The sequence below is a fragment of the Triturus cristatus genome, chromosome 10, assembly GCF_964204655.1.
Source record: "Triturus cristatus chromosome 10, aTriCri1.1, whole genome shotgun sequence".
Taxonomy (NCBI): Eukaryota; Metazoa; Chordata; class Amphibia; order Caudata; family Salamandridae; genus Triturus; species Triturus cristatus.
In genome coordinates this window covers 1,221,180,328-1,221,206,307 of record NC_140593.1, presented here as the reverse complement: position 1 = coordinate 1,221,206,307, position 25,980 = coordinate 1,221,180,328, and the positions used below count along the sequence as shown (strand labels likewise).

At 44.9% G+C, this 25,980-nt stretch overlaps 1 protein-coding gene across 5 annotated transcripts in view; it reads left to right on the top strand.

Moving 5' to 3' along the window:
* AVPR2 (arginine vasopressin receptor 2) overlaps nt 1-25,551 on the top strand; it is a 326,544-nt gene extending 300,993 nt beyond the window's left edge. For 4 of the 5 annotated variants that reach the window (XM_085629769.1, XM_085629766.1, XM_085629768.1 and 1 more), the window contains 2 exons: nt 11,861-12,761; nt 18,836-25,551. In XM_085629769.1, coding sequence (XP_085485895.1) covers nt 11,861-12,761; nt 18,836-19,038 — 1,104 coding nt within the window. In that variant the 3' untranslated portion in view covers nt 19,039-25,551. Of the gene's footprint in view, nt 1-5,491; nt 5,614-11,860; nt 12,762-18,835 lie in introns of those variants that run through there. The other variant, XM_085629770.1, reaches the window with a different exon arrangement.
* The last annotated feature ends 429 nt before the right edge of the window (nt 25,552-25,980 follow it).

Sequence of the window (25,980 nt, the reverse complement as noted above, 5' to 3'; positions counted from 1 at the left end):
CTGTTTGGGGGTGTATTATACATTAAATATACTTTGCTGCTGTTTGAGGGGGTGTACAATACATTAAATATACTTTGCTGCTGTTTGTGGGGTGTATTATACATTAAATATACGTTGCTGCTGTTTGAGGGGGTGTACAATACATTACACATATGTTGCTGCTGTTTGAGGGGGTGTATTATACATTAAATATACGTTGCTGCTGTTTGAGGGGGTGTACAATGCATTAAATATACTTTGCTGCTGTTTGAGGGGGTATACAACTTTGCTGCTGTTTGGGGGTGTATTATACATTAAATATACGTTACTGCTATTGGAGGGGGTGTACAACTTTGCTGCTGTTTGGGGGTGTATTATACATTAAATATACTTTGCTGCTGTTTGAGGGGGTGTATTATACATTAAATATACGTTGCTGCTGTTTGAGGGGGTGTACAATACATTAAATATACTTTGCTGCTGTTTGAGGGGTGTATTATACATTAAATATACGTTGCAGCTGTTTGAGGGGGTGTACAATACATTAAACATATTTGCTGCTGTTTGAGGGGGTGTATTATACATTAAATATACGTTGAGGCTGTTTGAGGGGGTGTACAATACATTAAATATACTTTGCTGCTGTTTGAGGGGGTTTACAATACATTAAATATACTCTGCTGCTGTTTGAGGGGGTGTATTATACATTAAATATACTTTGCTGCTGTTTGAGGGGGTGTATTATACATTAAATATACTTTGCTACTGTTTGAGGTGGTGTATTATACATTAAATATACGTTGCTGCTGTTTGAGGGGGTGTACAATACATTAAACATACTTTGCTGCTGTTTGAGGTGGTGTATTATACATTAAATATACTTTGCTGCTGTTTGAGGGGGTGTACAATACATTAAATATACTTTGCTGCTGTTTGAGGGGGTGTATTATACATTAAATATACATCGCTGCTGTTTGAGGGGGTGTACAATACATTAAATATACTTTGCTGCTGTATGAGGTGGTGTATTATACATTAAATATACGTTGCTGCTGTTTGAGGGGGTGTACAATACATTAAATATACGTTGCTGCTGTTTGAGAGGGTGTATTATACATTAAATATACGTTGCTGCTGTTCGAGGGGGTGTACAATACATTAAATATACTTTGCTGCTGTTTGAGGGGGTGTATTATACATTAAATATACGTTGCTGCTGTTTGAGGTGGTGCATTATACATTAAACATACGTTGCTGCTGTTTGAGGGGGTGTACAATACATTAAACATACGTTGCTGCTGTTTGAGGGGGTATATTATACATTAAATATACTTTGCTGCTGTTTGAGGGGGTGTATTATACATTAAATATACGTTGCTGCTGTTGGAGGGGTTGTACAATACATTAAATATACTTTGCTGCTGTTTGAGGGGGTGTATTATACATTAAATATACGTTGCTGCTGTTTGAGGTGGTGTATTATACATTAAATATACGTTGCTGCTGTTTGAGGGGGTGTACAATACATTAAACATACGTTGCTGCTGTTTGAGGGGGTGTATTATATATTACATATACGTTGCTGCTGTTCGAGGGGGTGTACAATACATTAAACATACGTTGCTGCTGTTTGAGGGGGTGTATTATACATTAAATATACGTTGCTGCTCTTTGAGGTGGTGTATTATACATTAAATATACTTTGCTGCTGTTTGAGGGGGTGTACAATACATTAAATATACGTTGCAGCTGTTTGAGGTGGTGTATTATACATTAAATATACTTTGCTGCTGTTTGAGGAGGTGTATTATATATTAAATATACGTTGCTGCTGTTTGATGTGGTTTATTATACATTAAATATACGTTGCTGCTGTTTGAGGTGGTGTATTATACATTAAATATACTTTGCTGCTGTTTGTGGGGGTGTACAATACATTAAATATACGTTGCAGCTGTTTAAGGTGGTGTATTATACATTAAATATACTTTGCTGCTATTGGAGGGGGTGAACAATACATTAAATATACTTTGTTGCTGTTGGAGGGGGTGTACAACTTTGCTGCTGTTTGGGGGTGTATTATACATTAAATATACTTTGCTGCTGTTTGAGGGGGTGTACAATACATTAAACATACTTTGCTGCTGTTTGAGGGGGTGTATTATACATTAAATATACGTTGCTGCAGTTTGAGGGGGTGTATTATACATTAAATATACGTTGCTGCTGTTTGAGGGGGTGTACAATACATTACACATATGTTGCTGCTGTTTGAGGGGGTGTATTATACATTAAATATACGTTGCTGCTGTTTGAGGGGGTGTACAACTTTGCTGCTGTTTGGGGGTGTATTATACATTAAATATACTTTGCTGCTGTTTGAGGGGGTGTATTATACATTAAATATACGTTGCTGCTGTTTGAGGGGGTGTACAATACATTAAACATACTTTGCTGCTGTTTGAGGTGGTGTATTATACATTAAATATACTTTGCTGCTGTTTGAGGGGGTGTACAATACATTAAATATACTTTGCTGCTGTTTGAGGGGGTGTATTATACATTAAATATACATTGCTGCTGTTTGAGGGGGTGTACAATACATTAAATATACTTTGCTGCTGTTTGAGGTGGTGTATTATACATTAAATATACGTTGCTGCTGTTCGAGGGGGTGTACAATACATTAAATATACTTTGCTGCTGTTTGAGGGGGTGTATTATACATTAAATATACGTTGCTGCTGTTTGAGGTGGTGCATTATACATTAAACATAAGTTGCTGCTGTTTGAGGGGGTGTACAATACATTAAACATACGTTGCTGCTGTTTGAGGGGGTGTATTATACATTAAATATACTTTGCTGCTGTTTGAGGGGGTGTATTATACATTAAATATACGTTGCTGCTGTTCGAGGGGTTGTACAATACATTAAATATACTTTGCTGCTGTTTGAGGGGGTGTATTATACATTAAATATACGTTGCTGCTGTTTGAGGTGGTGTATTATACATTAAATATACGTTGCTGCTGTTTGAGGGGGTGTACAATACATTAAACATACGTTGCTGCTGTTTGAGGGGGTGTATTATATATTACATATACGTTGCTGCTGTTCGAGGGGGTGTACAATACATTAAACATACGTTGCTGCTGTTTGAGGGGGTGTATTATACATTAAATATACGTTGCTGCTGTTTGAGGTGGTGTATTATACATTAAATATACTTTGCTGCTGTTTGAGGAGGTGTATTATATATTAAATATACGTTGCTGCTGTTTGATGTGGTTTATTATACATTAAATATACGTTGCTGCTGTTTGAGGTGGTGTATTATACATTAAATATACTTTGCTGCTGTTTGAGGGGGTGTACAATACATTAAATATACGTTGCAGCTGTTTGAGGTGGTGTATTATACATTAAATATACTTTGCTGCTATTGGAGGGGGTGTACAATACATTAAACATACTTTGTTGCTGTTGGAGGGGGTGTACAACTTTGCTACTGTTTGGGGGTGTATTATACATTAAATATACTTTGCTGCTGTTTGAGGGGGTGTACAATACATTAAACATACTTTGCTGCTGTTTGAGGGGGTGTATTATACATTAAATATACGTTGCTGCAGTTTGAGGGGGTGTATTATACATTAAATATACGTTGCTGCTCTTTGAGGGGGTGTACAATACATTACACATATGTTGCTGCTGTTTGAGGGGGTGTATTATACATTAAATATACGTTGCTGCTGTTTGAGGGGGTGTACAACTTTGCTGCTGTTTGGGGGTGTATTATACATTAAATATACGTTGCTGCTATTGGAGGGGGTGTACAACTTTGCTGCTGTTTGGGGGTGTATTATACATTAAATATACTTTGCTGCTGTTTGAGGGGGTGTATTATACATTAAATATACGTTGCTGCTGTTTGAGGGGGTGTACAATACATTAAATATACTTTGCTGCTGTTTGAGGGGTGTATTATACATTAAATATACGTTGCAGCTGTTTGAGGGGGTGTACAATACATTAAACATATTTTGCTGCTGTTTGAGGGGGTGTATTATACATTAAATATACGTTGCTGCTGTTTGAGGGGGTGTACAATACATTAAATATACTTTGCTGCTGTTTGAGGGGGTGTACAATACATTAAATATACTCTGCTGCTGTTTGAGGGGGTGTATTATACATTAAATATACTTTGCTGTTGTTTGAGGGGGTGTATTATACATTAAATATACTTTGCTACTGTTTGAGGTGGTGTATTATACATTAAATATACGTTGCTGCTGTTTGAGGGGGTGTACAATACATTAAACATACTTTGCTGCTGTTTGAGGTGGTGTATTATACATTAAATATACTTTGCTGCTGTTTGAGGGGGTGTACAATACATTAAATATACTTTGCTGCTGTTTGAGGGGGTGTATTATACATTAAATATACATTGCTGCTGTTTGAGGGGGTGTACAATACATTAAATATACGTTGCTGCTGTTTGAGGTGGTGTATTATACATTAAATATACGTTGCTGCTGATTGAGGGGGTGTACAATACATTAAATATACGTTGCTGCTGTTTCAGGGGGTGTATTATACATTAAATATACGTTGCTGCTGTTCGAGGGGGTGTACAATACATTAAATATACTTTGCTGCTGTTTGAGGGGGTGTATTATACATTAAATATACGTTGCTGCTGTTTGAGGTGGTGCATTATACATTAAACATACGTTGCTGCTGTTTGAGGGGGTGTATTATACATTAAATATACTTTGCTGCTGTTTGAGGTGGTGTATTATACATTAAATATACGTTGCTCCTGTTTGAGGTGGTGTATTATACATTAAATATACGTTGCTGCTGTTTGAGGGGGTGTACAATACATTAAACATACGTTGCTGCTGTTTGAGGGGGTGTACAATACATTAAACATACGTTGCTGCTGTTCGAGGAGGTGTATTATACATTAAATATACGTTGCTGCTGTTTGATGTGGTTTATTATACATTAAATATACTTTGCTGCTGTTTGAGGAGGTGTATTATACATTAAATATACGTTGCTGCTGTTTGATGTGGTTTATTATACATTAAATATACGTTGCTGCTGTTTGAGGGGGTGTACAATACATTAAACATATTTTGCTGCTGTTTGAGGAGGGTGTACAATACATTAAAATATACTTTCCTGTTGTTTGAGGGGTGTATACTACATTAAAAATACTTTGCAGCTGTTTGAATGGGGTGTTGGACTTTAATTTCCTAAAATGCCAGTGCTGTCGGAAGTGACGTCATGTACCCTTTTGACTGCCCCATAAAGACATTACAGGATTGCTCCCTTCCCCCATTCTTAGCCCCCCAACAGCCTCCTCCCTGCTCCTCAGAGTTTAGGGGAAGGGCATAGAGTGGAAATGACAGAACTGAAAATGGGGCTGTTGGAATCCTCTTTACTTCCTGTTCCGCTGCTGCCCCGTGACCCCAGGGCAGAGGCGGAAAGGGCAGCGCCAGGAGTAGCAACACGCCGTCCAGGGACAGCAGCTGAGACCCTTCACTACCCCAAACTACGTCATGGCCGAGGCCTCCATTCCTTCCGGGTGATTCGAAGGGCGGGGTCTCTTACTCCTGTGAGTTACGCTGCTCTGGCGCTAATGACCCTGTGATTACAGTACCATGTTGCATAAACGTTTAAGGTTTAATTACACTTAACACAGGTTTCCTAATCAGTGATTAGCATTTCACAAGGCGCTATGAATAGAATTTCTAGGAGTGCACCACGTGAAGCCGCACGGAGCCTCCTCTGTAAAGAGTCAGTATCACATGAGAGCGCCTCGCGCCCCGGACGACCCCTCTAGGTGCTATTCGTGTGCTGTGAGTATGATCGGAGATTCTTTGACAGTGCTGCGCTCCTCACCACAACACAAGGGATAGGAAAGTAGGGCTGGGTGGAGTTTGCTGAGTTCTGCTACGTGGAACTCCTCAAAGTGACAAGAAAAGGAACTCAGCCAAGGTACGCGGAGTTCTGCGGGCGGCAGAGTGCGTTACCTCGGCCGTTTGCACTGATTTTTAGTGCCGGGTTTTTGTCCCGCACTGTAAAATCAATGCGAACGGCATCCCGCACAGCAGGAGGGCGCTACTTCTTTCTGCCACTCGAGAAGCTCTACTCGAGCGGCAGCTTCCGCAACGCAAATGGAAGGTTTCTCAACGCGAGCGGAAGTGACAATCCGCGACCACCCGCTTTGAGAAATCTCGCTGGGAAGCTGTCTACCATTGGATTTTCCTCACTGCACTCGCCAACTTACTATTGGCGAGCGCAAGTGAGGAAAAAGCTCCGCGGCTGAGCCGAGTTTTTCAAAACTTCACAAGCTCTGCCGAGTGCAAAAAACTCCCCGCCGAAGCCTATAGGAAGGCGCTCAGGTGGAACCCCAGAGCCATCATTGGCTGAGACCCGACTGTGATACCAGAGAGTCAGGGATGGGAGGTGACACACAGCATTCTGGTGTATGAGGGGAACGGTAGGTGTTCTACTGGCGGACTCTCTGATGGTGCAGAACCCTCCAGCCCTCACCGCTGCTGTCGTGCCGCTGTGGTGCTCACAGCTCCACGGTCGGAAGCTGAGAGGGTACTTGCTTAGGGTTGAGGTTGGACACTCGAGGTCCTGCACAGGTTTGCACCACCGGCTTTTATGAGGGTCAGTAAATCGATGCAACGCTTTGCATCCTTAGTAAATGCATCTGCTGGTTTTCGGTGTTTTGGGTCCATCATGAAGTCTGCTGCCGGGGACAAGTTATCCACCTGCACTTTCCAGGGTGGAGTGTTTAGTCGACTGAAGAGAGAAGCTGCTCCAGGAACCAGGGAACCCTCGCGCATAGAGCCCCTCAAAAGTGAAACACCTAAACCCAAGTGCACGTCTGCTGGCAAGACTTCTGTCCCCAAGCGGCAGCCGCACTTAAAACAACCTTTTAAATCAGTCAAAAAGGCCTTGTCCACGCCTGCGCACAGCCAGTGCCCTCCGCTGTTCTTCGGATAGGTACGCGTTTTATAAGTACCTCATACATACATACGTACATACATATATACATACTTGGTGAGCTCCAATAAACATGGGAAAATCAATATTCAATGCTGGGCAAAAGGAAAGCAGCCGATGGACTAATCAATGTACAGCACTTCACACCCCCTCAACCCCAGGCCATGAGGGGGGTGGAATGGACAGTGTCTATCATGTGTTCCCCTAAATACCCGCCTCGGTTGAGATGTTAGGTCTGTTCCCGTAGAAGGTTTTCTTGTCGAAAAGCTCCTGGATACAGTCATATGAAGAATATCAGGACACAGCAATCTACCTAAAAAAGGAAGGAACAAAACTCTCTTTTGAGCATACTCAACCAAATTAATGAACACCCTTTGGTCATAACTAATGATGGTCTAGATATAGTGCTTAATTTGAGCCGGTGGTTTCCAGTTCTCTGCACCAGCACTTAATTGTCAACACTGGCACTTATGACAGTCTACCACATGGTGGCGCCGCTCATCTAATTTAGAGATGAGCACAACAACGGTTGTTTATGAACACAATATACATTAACAATGACTAATGCCTGCCTCCCCAGCCATTCCAATAGCTTTGTGGACGTGGCATAGGGTGAGCTGTCTCACTTGCAGCGAAGAGATGGTCAGTAGTTGTTTTGGTGCCGTCATTGGCAGCGATGACGGGGCAAGGGTTGGTGCAGGCTGCAGTGGCTCCTGGCCAGGGCCAGGGCACACATTATTTCACAAATTAAGCACGGGCTAGATAGCTTGTGGTGTTCAATAGATGAAAAAGAGGAAGAGGGGACACTGAGAACAAAGTTTACATGACCCCTTGAGTGACAGGAGGCAGTCAGTGTGTTGAGTCCAGTTCTCACTCATTCACATCACTGCTACTTATGGCAAAGTTATAATAGCACTTACAAAGCTCTATGCACTATGGTCACAGCAAAGCATTCACAGCTGTGACCTCTGACCCCTGTTCCTGATATCTCATGATGTCAATACACCCTTTGAGAACTTCATGAGGCATTCATATGACGCGAAACATCCCTCGAGCGGGTAACATTGGGGCTACAAGTGAAAACGGGGAACTGAATAAGGCGCTTGCAATCAATCGGGCTAATCTTCGAATTTGGACCCTAATACTGTTTATAAGAAAATTAACATTAACTAAGGAGACAGGTGCCCCAGTTATTGCAGCAGTGGGATATGTTGTGATTTGGTGCTCAATATGTTTGCTGTTTGTTTGTTGCAGGTTCTTGTCTTTCTCCTGGGGATGCCTAGTAAATGCCTGTGAGAGGCCAAAACATGTCAACATACATTTCAGACAAACATTCAAGGAAAGGACAGAAAAGCACATGTATTTTGGAGGAACGCTAGCAGATAAACTGAAAGAACTGTTTAAAATACTTTTTGCATCTACACAGTAATCCATACTCGAAGGACTATTTTCTGTTTTTATACAGCGGATTAAATATGTATTCTTGCAAAAAATGATTTTAACAGGGTATGAGGATGCAAGTTTGAAATCACAAAGAAATAAAAATAAATGAATTTGTGACAAATGCTATGCAGCTACTTCCATTCCTTCGTACAGCACAGCAATGTATTACCAGAAGAAGGGAGTCGTCAAACGTGTTTAGATGTGGGCGCAGGGTATCTGTCAATCACAGGCAGAATATCTTCATGAGTGAGACAATTTGTGTTTCCCCCAGGGAGGATCATATTATATGTTCGGATATTTACCATCTCCCAGGGGCTCCAAGAGGCTCCAAGGGGACACCCTATGCAGGACAGATGTTAATGCATAGTCCAACATCGTCTGCAAGTCAATACCCAACCTCAGGAGTGTTAAAACCCGCGACGGCTCGTGATGCACGTGAGAGGAAGCAGTGAAGTTTTGAGGGGTAACCCCTTTGGTGCATTAAGTGTCTGCTTAGTTGCAACTCAAAAGTGTATCCTATATAATGTGCTAGTATCATGAGTGGCTTACCCGCCGAGACACGGGGGATCCATGGTCGCGTGTGGGTCCAATAACGCAGAACTGAAGTGTCTGAAGGTTGATCAGTTATGGACACATTCTAAGTCTTTTGGCAAAAACCAGGAAACATTGGATACGATTAGATAGGGAAAAACAGGGGACATGAAGATTCCTCTAAAGGTACTGCCATGGCTGAGATGCTAGAACAGGGTCTACGGAAGATCCCTCTACTTGTATCGCCCCATCTGAGATGGCAGAACAGCATCCACGGAAGGTGTTAAAGAACAGGAAATCTCTACTGCCCTATATTCTCTTACCTCTCCATGTTTTTGTCCTCGATATGTTGGTTATGATATTAAGGTATCGCGATATTCCCTACTCAATGGGGCCTCTTCTCAAGCTGCATTTTATTGTACTTTAGTTGCACTAGAATGGTACCACCAGCTTACTACATAATGCTGTTTGCAAACCTACGAGTGGCTATTCCACCTCCACCACTCCTATCTCTTTCCGTGTCAATGTCTCCACCTGACTGTGGCACCTCCGCACACGTAAGTATATGTGTTAGTACTAAAACTGCGAGGGCCAGGAAGCAATGGCTGGAAAATGGGGCATACTTGCTATCAAAGGGGAGAGCGTTAAGAGAGGAGGTGTGGTGCAAAAACTTGTGAAGTACCCTGAATGTAGGCGGATCATATGCGGAACTCGTTGGAGGGACAGCTTTACCCTTGTGAACCATGTGGCCAATATTATTACAGACAGCATATGTGTGCGGTATGGAAAGTACTCTCACTAACTATGGGGAGGACTTGCCTAGAAGTTAATGACTTTGAATGGCACACTTAACACCTCAAATATATGCGCCCTGAAGAAGTCCCAATGTCACGCAACGAAACGCGTTGGCTGTGTCCTTGTCCATGCTTTTAAAGTTAAAGCAAAGAAATAAAGAATTACATTTTTTCAATATATGTCGTCTGTGATGTCTATATCCAGTGATTCGAATCCAATGTAACTCTGACTTATTTCATTCCTATTTGTAATTTCAGACTTTAATTTAGACCTTTACTGGCCTCTGGAGTGCTTCTCCCTATTGTCTGTTGAGGGTTGAGAGAGGAATAAGGAGGGATTAAACGGAGGGTTAGAGGTGGGTTTAGGGAGAGTCTTGCACCCGCCCATAATAGAGTAAGACCATTCCTGTCCACACACTGCATGTCTCACATGACTACAGCCTAAAAGGACTCAAAACAGTCGTACATGTTCTCTAGCTCATACTTAGAATAAGGCTGGCATCACACGTCGCCAACCACTAGTACTGGATGGAGGAACGTGAAATAAAACCCCATAGGACATAGTGTTAAATTGATTTAAATTATTTTAAATAATTACAAATATACAGTTGAAAGAATTATCTGAAATAAAATATATCTTTTATTTCAATTTACCATACTTTATTAATCTTTTTTATAAAAAAAAAAATAAGTATCTCTCTATGATAAATTGTAAAGAAAGGTAAAAACATTTATTTTTTAAACTTAAAAAATGTAAAAATATTTTATGCTGAATACTAATGTAAATACATTTTATATATTCATTTTAAATGTTGAACATAAAAAACATTGTGATGGCACATTAATCAATTTAAATTTAAAATGTGATTATTTTCAAATGATTAATTTAAATGAATATAATATTTTCTGAAGTTTTAAATTATAAAAAAATCCCACCTAGAGTAAAAAGAAAATATTTCTAAAATGTATTAATTAGTATTAAACATAGTATATAGAATTAATACATGTAATGTAATTATACTTTAATAAAAATAATGTTACATGAATTTTTAAATTAAAAAAGTTATTAAAATAGGTTAAAATAAAATAAAAACTATAGTTTTATATTTAGATAATTTTTTAAAATTACATTTAATTGTATTTAGATTTTTAACTATTTTAAATAATTTCATTTAATTTACTATTATTTCCTTTGGGTTATTGTTTGAAGTCCCTATGCCCATTATTTTTTCTGGAAGGGTGTTGCAGTATCAGTGGTTTGCCATATGTGGTGCTGGACTTACTACTGCCTTTAAACTGATAAATGTGACTCCAGTCCCTATTTCAGGCAGTGGAAACACAAGTCTAAATTTTTTAGGTTTCTTTTTTTGACGGAGTTTTATATAGCGCAAACTTGACCCGAAGGTATCGAGTATCAGAGCGCTTTTCACAAGCACCAGTTGCGTTATATGAGGACCCATTCATTTTTGTTAGGCACGGGCAGATTAAGTGATTTGCCCAGAATCACAGGATGTTGCGTGTCCTTGCCGAGACTCGAACCCGGTTCCCCAGATTTGAGGTCGACCGCCCTAGCCGTTAGGCCAACTTCTCTCCCCTGAGTAACTTTACACTAGTAAATAGTGAAAAGCCAAAAATAGTAAAGTTACTCCAAAGTGTAATAGCAAATTTACAGATGTAGACTTAATCACATGTAAATTTACCTTTGTGATTAGGGCCAGTGTTCCAAGCTACAACCGTTCGCCGGAAGTAGTTTACAAAGGCTCATATGGATAGGGCAGTCTTCAGTGATGACTCAGATGGTTCTGGAATGTGATGGGGCCAAGTGCGGGTCACTGCAAGCTCCATGACCGCAGGATGTGGTGGCTTCCTCTCTGTTGATGCACGATTGGATGGAAGAACCTGGATTTCTGGAGCCCAATCCAAAGTTGTAGCTAGCGCGCTTCTTCTCATTCGATGTATCTGTTATCTCAGATTGTATGTTTTCACAGTTGTGTTCGAGTGGGTGGCATGGCTGGAGATTAGCAGTGTCCAGATGTTTTCACATGTGTTTATCCTCTTCTTCTTCTATCATTTCAGATGATGATGGTGAATCAATCCGGAACCTACACAACCTTCCAGGCCCCCACCACCCTCCAGAATGCCTCCAATACAACCACCATATCAGACAACAGAGACGACAATCTTGCCAAGGTACAGGTCGCCATCTTGGCCATCCTCTTCGTCTGCGCGACCCTGAGCAACTTCCTCATTCTCTTCGTTCTGCTGAAGCGGCGGAAGCACAATGCCTTGATGCACACATTCATGATCAACCTCTGCATCGCCGACCTGGTGGTCGCCTTCTTTCAGGTCCTTCCGCAGCTGGTCTGGGTCATCACCGATAGGTTCAGGGGGCCGGACATTCTCTGCCGCCTCATTAAATACTTGCAAGTTGTCGGGATGTTTGCCTCATCCTATATGATTGTAGCTATGACCTTCGATAGGCACCAGGCCATTTGTCGACCAATGATGACCTACAAGAAGGGCGTGGCCCGGTGGAATGTTCCAGTTTTCGTGGCTTGGGCGGCCTCCCTGGTTCTCAGCATCCCACAAATTTTCATCTTCTCCAAGACCAAACTTCCCGCCGGGACATATGAATGCTACGGTACCTTCGTCGAACCATGGGGCACAAAGGCCTATATTACCTGGGTGACAACGGCGGTGTTTGTCCTGCCCACCCTTGTCATCGCTACATGCCAGGTGCTCATTTTCAAGGAAATTCATGACAGCATCTACTTGAAATCGGAGAGGATTACGGCGATGGTGAAGAAGAAGACCCAGCTGGTGAACGGGAAAGACACGCAAAAGTCCGAAGTCACTACCGCCATGTCGAAGACGATCAAGATGACCATGGTCATCGTCTTGGTCTACGTTGTGTGCTGGGCGCCATTTTTCCTGATCCAGATGTGGTCAGTCTGGGACCCCAAGGCAGAAACAGAACGTAAGTAAACTGTTGCATCTAGTTACAAGCGCGAGCAGGTGGTGATAGGTGGACATGTATTGGCCGGGAAGAGGGCACATTAGAGCGGTCTTGGGGCAATGTTGCTTTGTATTCTACCCCACAAAATAGTGATTTATTTTTTCTATTATCACAACACATCAGTTAGAACAAACATTAGTAAAGCTAAAAGGTCTCAGTTTTATAATAAGCGTGCCATGCTGTTGGTTTTGCCAATGTTTGTCATTGCTTTAAAAAAGAAAAAGACACAAAAGTTTAAATACTGGAGGAAAAGCAAATACAAGTTTTATGGTAACTCAAAACTGTACATTGAATTTACTATTTCTAATCTTTATAAATGGCATGGTTTATCTTTCAAATACTTTTCACCCACAAAACTCTGAGCAGCATTTAAGAGTCAAGGCCTACTTTAGGTTCCATAGCATTCAGCCATCTGACCCTCTGCAGTAGCCCAGGGTACAGATTCATGGGCCTCCAGGTGAAGTGTCATGCTAAGCACACCTTCTGCCTCAGATGTCACCTAAGGGAGTGAATTAATAGGATTGTACAGAGGCTATGCTCCAGGGAGAGGACAAACACAAGAAGAGGAAGGTATGCCACAGAGTAAGAAGCAAGCACACGAGAATGACAATCAAGCCAGCCAATGTAAGCGGTGGGCGGGATGTGAGCTTGCACTGTCTGGTAGGCAAGACATGACAAGAGGGTGTGCTGTCTAGCCATCCTCCCTCTGAAAGAAGAGACACTCCAGCTACGGTTACCAAACTCGTTGCTCTCTAAGGAGAGCGCTAGTTAGAGATGGAGAGAGACATCCTCCACAGGGTATCTCACACTTCAGATGGGGAGATCTGTGAACATAGAGGGATTCTAAACATGGGTGGAAATATAACCATTGTGTATCTGCAACAAAGAGGTGTCCACAGGTGCGAATTCACGTCACAAAGGAGGAGGTGTACATACAGAAATGAACAGAAACACATTACCAACTATTCTTCAACAATGTGTGCCATGCGCGTGCACCTACGATCACCCGACCACTGTGTAATTGTTGGCCCACACGTGGAGTTGCAGCCATGCATACAATGATTGTAATGCCATGTAATTTAGGTTGACACCTGGAGGGGTACCCTAACTGTGAAACCTGTTATGGAACTCTTCCGGAAACATTTTGGATTTTACAACTGAGGAACGGAGGTCTGTTGACTCCAGCAGGCCACCATTCTCGCCCCATGTGAATATAGCATGAGCCTGGCTTTGCGTAGCTATTAGAATAGTGTGGCTCCACAGTGCTGCCCTCTGCCTTGGGTACTTCTATAGTGGACGAGGCAACCTTTGTTATCAAAGCACTTGTGCATGTTCGTAGATTTCCACCACAAATAGATCTATGAAGGAGCCATCCGGGGTGAATCCATGTGATTCCGGCCCGTGTCATGCCGCGGTCTTGGAGCTCCGGGTCTGCGCCTCCTTGAAGATTTCAAGTATCGATCTACAATCCCTTGGATGCTAAAGTCAGGTCTTCTGGCAACAGAACTCCTGTCCATAGAAATCTGACCTCACTGCGTGGTTCCCAGGAGCAGGGAAGCAAAGTCTCCTCTCTACTCTCCTATCTTGTCTGAGGGTCAGAGTTTCATGAAGGGAGGAATTAAGGGTCTGCAGTGTCTTTAGGTTTTGGGGGTCACTATCTTCTGAGGGTGCAACCTATGCATGTACACGCTGTCCTAGATCAGGGGGTCAGTAGGACATATTCATGTACAGCGCTCTTTGATCTGGGAGTCAGTAGAACCTATGCATGTACACGCTGTCCTACATCAGGGAGTCAGTAGAACATATTCATGTACAGCGCTCCTAGATCTGGGACTCAGTAGCACATACCGCGCTCTTAGATCTTGGAGCCAGTAGAACCTATGCATATACACGCTGCCCTACATCAGGGAGTCAGTAGAACATATTCATGTACAGCGCTCCTAGATCTGGGACTCAGTAGCACATACCGCGCTCTTAGATCTTGGAGCCAGTAGAACCTATGCATATACACGCTGCCCTACATCAGGGAGTCAGTAGAACATATTCATGTACAGCGCTCCTAGATCTGGGACTCAGTAGCACATACCCATGTTCATGCACTCTTAGATTTGAGAGTCAGTAGAACCTATGCAGGTACACGCTGTCCTAGATCAGGGAGTCAGTAGAACATGTTCATGTACAGCGCTCCTAGATCTGGGAGTCAGTAGCACATACCCATGGACATGCGCTCTTAGATCTTGGAGCCAGTAGAACCTATGCATATACACGCTGCCCTACATCAGGGAGTCAGTAGAACATGTTCATGTACAGCGCTCCTAGATCTGGGAGTCAGTAGCACATACCCATGGACATGCGCTCTTAGATCTTGGAGCCAGTAGAACCTATGCATGAACACGCTGTCCTAGATTAGGGAGTCAGTAGAACATATTCATGTACAGCGCTCCTAGAGCTGGGAGTCAGTAGCATACACCCATGGACATGCGCTCTTAGATTTGGGAGTCAGTAGAACCTATGCATGTACACGCTGTCCTAGATCAGGGAGTCAGTAGAACGTGTTCATGTACAGCGCTCCTAGATCAGGGAGTCAGTAGAACATATTCATGTACAGCGCTCCTAGATCTGGGAGTCAGTAGCACATACCCATGGACATGCTCTTTTAGATTTGGGAGTCAGTAGATCCTATGCATGTACATGCTGTCCTAGATCAGGGAGTCAGTAGAACGTGTTCATGTACAGCGCTCCTAGATCTGGGCGTCAGTAGCACATACCCATGTACATGCGCTCTTAGATTTGGGAGTCAGTAGAACCTACGCATGTACACGCTGTCCTAGATCAGGGAGTCAGTAGAACGTGTTCATGTACAGCGCTCCTAGATCTGGGCGTCAGTAGCACATACCCATGTACATGCACTCTTAGATTTGGGAGTCAGTAGAACCTATGCATGTACACGCTGTCCTAGATCAGGGAGACAGTAGAACGTGTTCATGTACAGCGCTCCTAGATCTGGGAGTCAGTAGCACATACCCATGTACATGCTCTCCTAAATCTGGGAGTCCGTAGAATCTATGCATGCAATGCGCTCTTAGAGCTGGGATTCAGGATCTTCAGAGGGTTGAAGCAATCAATGTACACTCTCTCTTAGATCAGGGAGTCAATGGAACCTATTCATGTACACGCGCTCTTACATCTGGAAGTCTGTAGAATCTATGCATGCAGTGCTCTTTTAGAGCTGGAAGTCAGGATCGTCTGAGGGTCGAACAAATGCATGTATACAAACTCTGAGATCTGGGGTCCGCCTAATGCATTCTGGGTGTTGTCTTCTTGATGTAGGTGAAAAGTTCAGGACTGGAAACAGTGTCCGTATTGACTTGGAAGGTGATGATCACCCTCTCTGTCAGTGAGGGTCTCTCTGGGACTGAGGGTCTCTCTGGGACTGAGGGTCTCTCTGGGAGTAAGGGTCTCTCTGGGACTGAGGGTCTCTCTGGGACTGAGGGTCTCTCTGGGAGCAAGGGTCTCTCTGGGACTGGGGGTCTCTCTGGGACTGAGGGTCTCTCTGGGAATGAGGGTCTCTCTGGGAATGAGGGTCTCTCTGGGACTGAGGGTCTTCTTAGCATAGAGCTAAGCAATGAAGAAATCAATTTCTCCTACTGAAAAAAGAGAACAATTCAAAAAGATAGTTAACCATGTAAAGGATCCCTTCTCATAACTGTGTAACGATGAAAAGCATTTCTTCTATTTGAAAACATTTAACTAACCGAGTAGAAAAAACTGACTATCAATGCTTAGGATATAGATGAAAAAAACTCCAACTTTACCCCTGCAGAATAAAATGTAAACTGCATAACCACACGAGCTGTACATTTGAACAAAGTGGTAACAGTACTAAACAAGTGCTCCAAATTAAAGACGAGCAGGAAATTAAATACAACATAGTGCCCCAAAACGAACAGATAAGCACCAAAGTGGAAACATACCAGTATTTCGGCATTGCTCGGTGGGAGAAAACAAAAGACAACAAGGAGGGACAAACAGGAAAGATTAACCACTAGCAAGCAAGCCTTTTTCAAGGGCAATCAAAGTAATGCATAAAAAGGCAATGGGCGAGCTGTAAGCCCACAAAGTTTATACAACATGTCTTGAAGAGACTGCGCCAGCGATGCCTAGGCTCGACCTAAAAAATGTATTTGTGAGAAAAATATTGTTGGTTCAAGAAGATGAGAAAATCCACTTGTAGGTCACAGGGATAGCTGGTTTTCCTAACTGTGGAGAGAATGTTTCTAAATCTACAAAAGAGAGTAGAAAGAAAAAAAGGGATCTGTGTCATATTCATGCAATAAACTAAAATGATCGAAATGCACAGTTTCATGAAAAATAGTAAAATTCTACCTCGTAGGACAAGGCGGCTAATGTATATTTTAATCAATCTAACCATTGTTGTCAAATGGAAACTATTTCACCAGGAAAGTTTGTATTTTAGGGGGCAATTTTAGGTGAACTTTTATATACTGTGGTATTTTAGGAAGAACACGGAAACGGAGAGTTTTGGGGGAGTTATCTTTCCAAAAGACGACTACAAACATTAGCGGAAAAAGATCTTTTTATAGGGTATAGGCCCTTGGCAGCTTCACTTCACAGGTGAGAAACTTTCTGCATTGTGCAAAGAGGCTCCGGATATACCACTCTGATGGGTCAAACAGCTGCCGGAAGAACTACAACACTCCCAGGACCCTGGCAAGAAATCTAGGAATTCTACCTAAAGAGAACCTCTGGGAGGCCAACAAGGGATTCACAATGTGCATGAAAATATTTGTAAAGACTACATTCATGAGGAAAAAAGTTATGGATGATATTAGAGCCTTGACCTGCTGTCTGACCAATAGGAATAAAGGCCAGTGAAAACACAAGAATGTACTAGTAGATAAAGAAACTGAACTAAGGAAGAAACCTCCCAACTCCAAGAATGCAAAAAGAGGGAATTTGAAAAAAACATACGTCTGCCTTATCCTTCTCAAACCTACTTTCAAAACATCTATTTTATATTGATCGTAAGAACCAGATAAGTGTCTAGATTAATAAAAACTTAAAGAGAAGTTTTCAATGAGCTATTTTTAATTAAATACCACGATTCATTTGTAATCTCCTGGAGAAATTGCAAAGCTTCTTCCTTTCTCACTGCTGAGGAGTCACTAAAAAAAACGACAAGTAGAGGCCCTAGACATGGGTTAGCCTCAAAGGGAACATTTTCTGCTAAAGATTCTAAAGCTATTGTATCCGATGGTTGAACCACGGAAGGTTCTGGGACACTCGCGAAGGCAGTGTTCACTTAGAAAACTTGTCTCCAACCCACAGATCTTCACAGATACTCATAAAGTCATTCATTGTGATGGTGGCGGTAGAGAAGGGTTCACAGTGGACGAGGCCAGCCCCAATTCCCTTTGGTTGAGGTTTCACTAGAGGTGAAGTTTGTGTAGGGTGTGTGGGGGATGAGGAGGGAGAAAGCAAGAGGTACCACTGAGAAACATATGGAGAGGAGATGGACCTTGTTGGCTAAGAGGAGCGTGGCGGGGACAGTTGTAGTTAGGTAAATGGATGGGATGAGGGTGTAGGAGCTGTGCCATGAGTGAAGACACAGGAAGGAGTGAGTTAAAATAAGAGCCCAGTCAGTAAAATATATATGGGTTGGGAGAGGAAAAGTACAAGGACTTCCCTCTCCCAGATTTCAACTTTCAGGATCTGGAAGTGGTCGGACCCTAAAGCCTTTTACTCTCTCCGTATGACAAGTTTATGTATTGAATATGTCTGATTTCAACATGGTTAGAGTACCTTAGAAAATTTCTATTTTGCTAAAGGTTAGGTGGAGTCATAAAGTGTCTCTCCACTGGTTACTTCGCATAGTGGAACCAAGTCTGTAGAAAACTGTGTTTCTCGCTTTGTTTGTGCACCAGAGATTCTTACCCAGTCCCCGTATAACGCGCTGTGCCCATGAGGCTTGTGTCATTCAGGCTGACGTTCATCTCTCCATTCTCTTCCCACAGGTCCAGTTTTTGTCATCTTGATGATGCTCGCCAGCCTCAACAGTTGCACCAACCCATGGATCTACACCACCTTCAGCAGCAGCGTCTCCAATGACCTCCACCAAATATTCTGCTGCGTTCGCAGAGGCTTCAGGAAGAACTCAAACCATGAAGACTCCTGCTTCACCGGCACTTCCACTGTGCCGAAGGACTCACTGTACTGAAGAAAGACACAGACGCGTGGAGAACGTTGGCAACAAATGCAAGCGAGCTTCCTCTCCGGAGGAGAAGACGGAAAACAGTGCATAAGGCTGATCTCAACAGAGAACATTTGAGAGACTGATGAGAGAGACATAGAGCATCCAGCAATTGGAAGAACATTGGCACTGGGTGTGAGCCTCCAGTGAGTGAGGTCTGCTGGCAGAAGGACATGGCCTCAGGTATCTCTTTCTGTGTTGAGGTTGTGGATTTCTGGGGACTAAGACATGCAAAGACCTCAGAAGTGACACTGATACGTCCACTTGTGCCTGAAAAACCTGAGTTAGTCAGAGAGGAACCGCGGACTCTGACATGAGTCATCACAGACCGTTGTGACAATAAGGTCTCTAAGCTGCAATGTGAAATATCTTATCGAGCGCTAGGCCATGCACCTTCATCTCTGCTGTCGATTGGAGGTATTCGTTCCCAGCTGTGAATGGAAGACCAGCCACTCACAAGCCAGAGTGCATCTTCTGCGCGTTGGTTTGCTTTTATCTTTTAAGGAGAGTCCCATGAACATCGGGGGCACATTTTCCACTCTTAAACATTAGTTACTCCTTAAGGGATCTAAGGACAACTTCTGTTCTGGAAGTTTGCTGTCAAAGTTGTCCACCAAGCTATTGTCCAGCACAGAACACAACCAATGAGAAATGTGCTTTCGTCCTCGCTTTGGCACGTGGGGCAAATCCCATTCTGGGAGATGCTCAGCTGACAAGCTAGGTAGCCATAAGCGCTGCCACTTATGCTAATTTGTTCGCCCAAGATCGACCCACAAACGTAATGAACAGGGCCACTTTGGGAAAGTTAGGTGGGTACTGCACACTTGAAGCCTTTATTTGCCACGTCAACTCCTTACACAGTGGCTGGTGCAACACGTGAGCGTGGACAAGTGCTGCTCGCCTGCCCCGTTTGCGCACTGCCCTCCAGGCTCAAAGCTCAGAAAGGTACCACAATGGATAAAAGTGGACCAGGTCTCTGCCTGCATTGAGTAGTGGTGGCTTGGAGTATGTCACAGAAGACTGATGGACACAACTGTGATTAGCAAATTCCCTTTCGCTGAACTAAAATAGCCAGCATTCCCCAGAAGAGCAACCATTACAATGAGGAGAAAGGGCTAAGCATCCGGGGTGACAGGAGTACGTATCACCTCATCAATGCACTGCGAGGACACAGAAGGGGTGACAGGAGTACGTATCACCTCATCAATGCACTGCGAGGACACAGAAGGGTGGTTAGTGGAGCTTTACTGAGCCTATAAATAAACCTGGTCAATGTTGGTACCCTGAGAGGTCTGTGGGTGGATGTGGTCTTGGCATCAGTAGAGATAAAATCGAGGTCAAAGTTAGCTGGGACACCATGACGCTTTAAAGGGACTAGTGCCAGCTCAGAGAAGATAGGCATTTGGAAAGACATGTCAGTCCCAGAGCCTAAAATAGGGATTTAGAAAACCCTGTCTTATATACAATCGGTGGTACAAGTGGTTCCAGGATCTGCGTGGCCGTCCTGCCCAACCGGCTTTGCTTACCATCCCATGATGCTTACCAGGTCCACTGGTGTTATCAGCTTATTGCAAAGATCCATGGCATGACCATCTAACGTGGGTCTACAGGCATATTCCAGACTCTTGCTACAAGGCCTAGGTAAGAGCAGGCGGGCCAAGAAGAACTGGAGACACTCAAGGCAAAGGCCTCCTCGATGCTGAACATTTTCACAACGGTCTGGTCAATAATCAATCTCCCGATCATCACCAGCAGTGTGGAGAAAGGAGCGGACCTTCAACTACAAACCTATCTTGAACTCCACCAATTACTATTCTGCATTCAATCCTTGCTTCACCCAAAGGTCCACAGACTACCCTCTGTACAGTCCTGTACTCATCCTCCACTACACCTGCACGTGACCTCTATTGAACATCCTCTAGTCCCTGCTAGACCTACAAGGAATCTGCTAGATCCCTTGATAGACCCCTGCTAGATCCCTTGATAGACCCCTGCTGGACCCTGCTAGATCCCTTCCAACACCTTCCAAGTCCTCTGATATATCTTTCTTTGGAGTCCTCTAGATCCCCTGCTAAACCCCCTGCTTGACTTCTCTCTGCTAGACCACTGCCAGACCCCTGCTAGATCACTGCTATACTCCTGCTAGACCACTACTAGACCCCTGCTAGATCACTGCTAGACCCCTGCTAGATCACTGCTAGACCCTTGCTAGACCACTGCCAGACCCCTGCTAGACCTCTGCTAGACCTCTGCTAAACCCCCTGCTTGACTTCTATCTGCTAGGCCACTGCCAGACCCCTGCTAGATCACTGCTGGACCCCTGCTAGACCACTACTAGACCCCTGCTAGACCACTGCCAAACCCCTGCTATACCTCTGCTAGACCCCTGCTAGACCACTGTCAGACCCCTGCTAGATCACTGCTAGACCTCTGTTAGACTACTGCCAGACCCCTGCTAGACCTCAGCTAGATCCCTGCTAGACCTCTCCCAGACCCCTGTTAGACTTCACTAAACCCCAGCAGGAACTATGCTAGACCCCAAAACCGTCCATCAGACCCCTATTAGACCTCCATGAGACCCCTGCTAGATATCCACAATGCTTTCTCTAGACCCCCACTAGATATCTACTAGACCTGCACTAGACCTACACAAGAACCCCAATATGCCTCTAATAGACCCCAGCTGAACCTCTACTATATCACCACTAAACCCCCTTAGGCTATCTCTTGACTCCCACTGGACCCCCGCTAAAGCTTGCTAGACTCCCGCTAGACCCCCACTAGACCCAGCAAGAAATCCATTTCACCTCCACTAGACCATCCGATTAGACCCTGCTAGCCACCTGCTACATCCACACCAGATCTTAGATACACACCCAATAGACCTCCCACCACTAGAACCCATTGACCCCTGCTACCTCCTCATTAGATCTATCTCTGCTAGAGCCCTCTGGACCCTCTCTAGACTCCACTACTACTTTCAGACCTCTACCAAACCTCTGCTGGACCCCACTAGATCCATCCTAGACCTTTTTTATAACTCTTCTAGATCTCCACCAGACCCCACTAAACCCTCTCTAAACCTCTACTAAACTCCCATTAAACCTCAACTAGGTGTACACTAGATCTCCGCGGGAGCTCTGTGAGACCCCCGCTAGATCCCTCTTACATCCCATGCGATATACCATTCGATTTCCCCTGCTGGGCCTCTGCTAAAACCCATTCGGAGTCCAGCTTGACCCTGGTAGACCAATGCCAGATCCACGCTAGGCCACCACCAGACGGAGCCAATGCTAGACGGCTGCTAAACCCCACTCTAACTCAGACCCCCACTAGACCTGCACTGAATCATAGCCAGACCACCTGCTTGACCTCCACTAGAGTCCCTCGAGGCCTTCATTAGACCACTGCCAAACTCCCCTAAACTTTCTTTAAACCGTGCTGCCCCTCCGCAAGATCCTCACAAGCCCTCCCTATGCTATACCCAGCTAGACACCTGCTAGGCCTCTGCCTGAAATCCACCAGGCCATGACTATACATCAGCTTTTCCCCCTTAGACGCCTTCCAGACCATCACCAGATGCCCCAGACCTCTGCTGGACTCCATTAGACCCCGGCTAGATCCTTTGTAGTTTCCTGCTAGATCCCTGTCAGACCCTCTGCTAGACCACCACTAGACCCCACTAAACTTCCAGTAGGCCTCCTTTAGACCTTCACTACACCCTCATTAGACCTCCACTAGACCACACTGGACCTCTGTTGGACCTCCACTAGATCCCACTATACCTCTGCTACACCCCGTCAGACTTCCCTCCGCTACCCATCACTAAAACCCCACTAGACCTCTCTCTGCTAGATCCTATTCGACCTCCACTTGACCCCCCACTAGACCCTGTAAGACCCCTCTTAGTCCTTATCAGATGTCAACCAGACCCCTGCTAGACCCTGCTAGACTGCTCCCAGTCTTCATCAGATGCCCACTAGACCCCTGCACACCTCTGTCAGATCTCCACTTGACCCCCCTAGACTCCAGCTACCTCCAATAGATCCCAACTAGACACTCACTAGATTCCTCTAGACCTCACCAGCCCCCGCTAGAACACTGACTAGACCCGCGCCAGACCACCACTAGACCCCTGCTAGACGTATGTCAGACGTCTACCAGACTTCCATACAACTATGCCAAATTTCTGTGAGACCCCACTAGACCCCACATAAAACTCATCCAGAGCCACACTGGAACCCCACTAGACCCCTACTAGACTCCCTGTTCGACCCGCCAGACCTCTACTAAAACCCAGTAGATTCCCTCTAGTCCACCACAGCATCTCACTAGATGCCAGCTAAACCTCCTCTAGACCCACACTGGACCACTGTTGGACCCCCTCTGTATGCCCTGCTAGACCTCCCCTAAACATACACCAGACCCTGCTACACCTCCACTTGACATACACCAGACCCCACTAGACCTCCCCTAGACATACACAAGGATTGCTGGACCTCCACTTGACATACACCAGACCCTGCTAAACCTCCACTAGACATACACCAGGCCCTGCTCGACCTCCCCTAGACATACAATAGTCCTTGCTAGACCTCCAATAGACATACACCAGACCCTGCTAGACCTCCCCTAGACATACACCAGCCCCTGCTAGACTTCCACTAGACATAGACCAGACCCTACTTAAACTCCACTAGACATCCACCAGACCTTGCTAGACCTCCCCTAGACATACACAGACCCTGATAGACCTCCCCTAGACATACACAGACCCTGCTAGACCTCCACTAGACATACACCAGACCCGGCTAGACCTCCACTGGACATACACCAGTCCCTGCTAGACCTCCACTTCACATACACCAGACCCTGCTAGACCTCCACTTGGCATACACCAGACTCCACTGGACTTCCCCTAGACAAACACCAGTCCCTGCTAGACATACACTAGACCCTTCTAGACCTCCACTAAACATACACCAGGCCCTGCTAGACCTCCACTAAGACCCCATTAGGTTAGATCACCATTAGACTACCTCCTAGACTACTGCTAGAGCCCTGCTGGACCCCACTAGACTCTCACTAGACTTCCAATAGATCTCTGCTAGATCCCCTACTAGGCTTCCTCCTAGACCCTCACTAGATCACCACTAGACTCCCATGAGACCGCACTAGACCTTCGCTAGATCTCCACTAGCCCCCTCTAGACCTCTTATACACCCCTCCAGACCCCCCTAGACCTCCAGTCCTTTGCTGTTGTGATGAAAACCAAGTCAGCTGCACTTTAAAGCCTTTCTTACTGCCTAGAGACAGACCAGCAGTGTACTAAGCTATATGAGTGCACTCACGCACGCACTCACTCTCGCAATGTTTGCCTGTAGGTTTCTTTGCGCCTTGAGTCCCTTACGGGTGAATAGTCGCACTTTACAAGACACCTGATTGATTGATTGATTGATTGATTGTATCTGCACTGCACATGCACCCATGTGCACCTTCAGAGGGCTTCACCATGGATTCATGAACAGCATCAATTTCTGGAGGGACGGTGGAAGTTCTGCTGATCTTTTTAAGATGTTCATTGGAACAAATATGGCGAAATCTTACACGTTTGGGCTAAGAGAACCGTAGCCCCATCTCACATCTTTTCAGGCCCTTCCACTGCACATGGGGCTTCGTTTCTCCAATCTCTGCTCGGGGTGGTTGTGTCATCCATATATCTGTCATTTGCAAGTGTCAGATCAGGGGGATGGAAGGGTCCTCGCTCGGTGAGGAGAGGTGAGGGACTGCAGCAGTGAAGATCCCTCAGCAGAGGGGATCTCTGCATCCCTCCATCAGGAGAGGGCGAGCTTCCCAACAAGAGAAGAACTTCTGTGGTCCTGGCCAAGAGGGCCGAGAGCACCGAGCATCCGTCCACAGGCTGGTTGAACACACAGGGCGTCTGTGGGCTCCGCCCCTCCTCAGCAGAGGAAACCTCTGCATCACTCCACCAGGAGAGGGCGGGCTTCCCAACAAGAGAAGATCTTCTGTGGTCCAGGCCAAGAGCACCGAGCATCCTTCCACAGGATGGTAGAACACATGGGGCGTCTGTGGGCTCCGCCCCTCCTCAGCAGAGGAGACCTCTGCATCACTCCACCAGGAGACTGCCAGCTTCCCAACAAGAGATCTTCTGTGGTCCAGGCCAAGAGCACCGAGCATCCTTCCACAGGCAGGTTGAACACATGGGGCATCTGTGGCCTCGGCCCCTCCTCAGCAGAGGAGACCTCTGCATCACTCCACCAGGAGAGGGCGGGCTTCCCAACAAGAGAAGATCTTCTGTGGTTCAGGCCAAGAGCACCGAGCATCCTTCCACAGGCAGGTTGAACACACGGGCATCTGTGGGCTCAGCCCCTCAATATGGATTCTATCTCTAACCTTTGCCAAGTGAATGAAACTGTTTAAAAAAAGACTTTTTTATTCAAATGAAATATATTTATTTTGCAGAAAGAACGTGTGTTTGTTTCTTTACTCTTGTCTCTGCTAAGGTATTGTTTAAAGAACAACTGCAGGTACTGTGTGCGCTCTGGCCTTACTGGCCTTTCGAGACAGGGCGTGAGTGTTCAGCAGGGCTTCGATAAAGGGGGTGCAATACTAATAAACGACGAGGAGGGTCATCATCATATAATGTCAGTAAGTCCGACATGAACGGGGTCCGCATTTAGGACAGGGAGCAGGCCCTCTCTCCATCATCCCAGAGAGGTCCATAGCATCAGCCGCTCTAGGGTGGGTCGTCGGCCTACAGAAAACACAGAGGAACCCAGGACGCTTTGTTGGACTGCGACCCCGCATCCTGCTTCCCTGGCCCAGGTCCCAGCCCCCGTGACCATCACAAGATGTCCCTTTGACCCCTGGGGTCTGACCTTGGTTTGA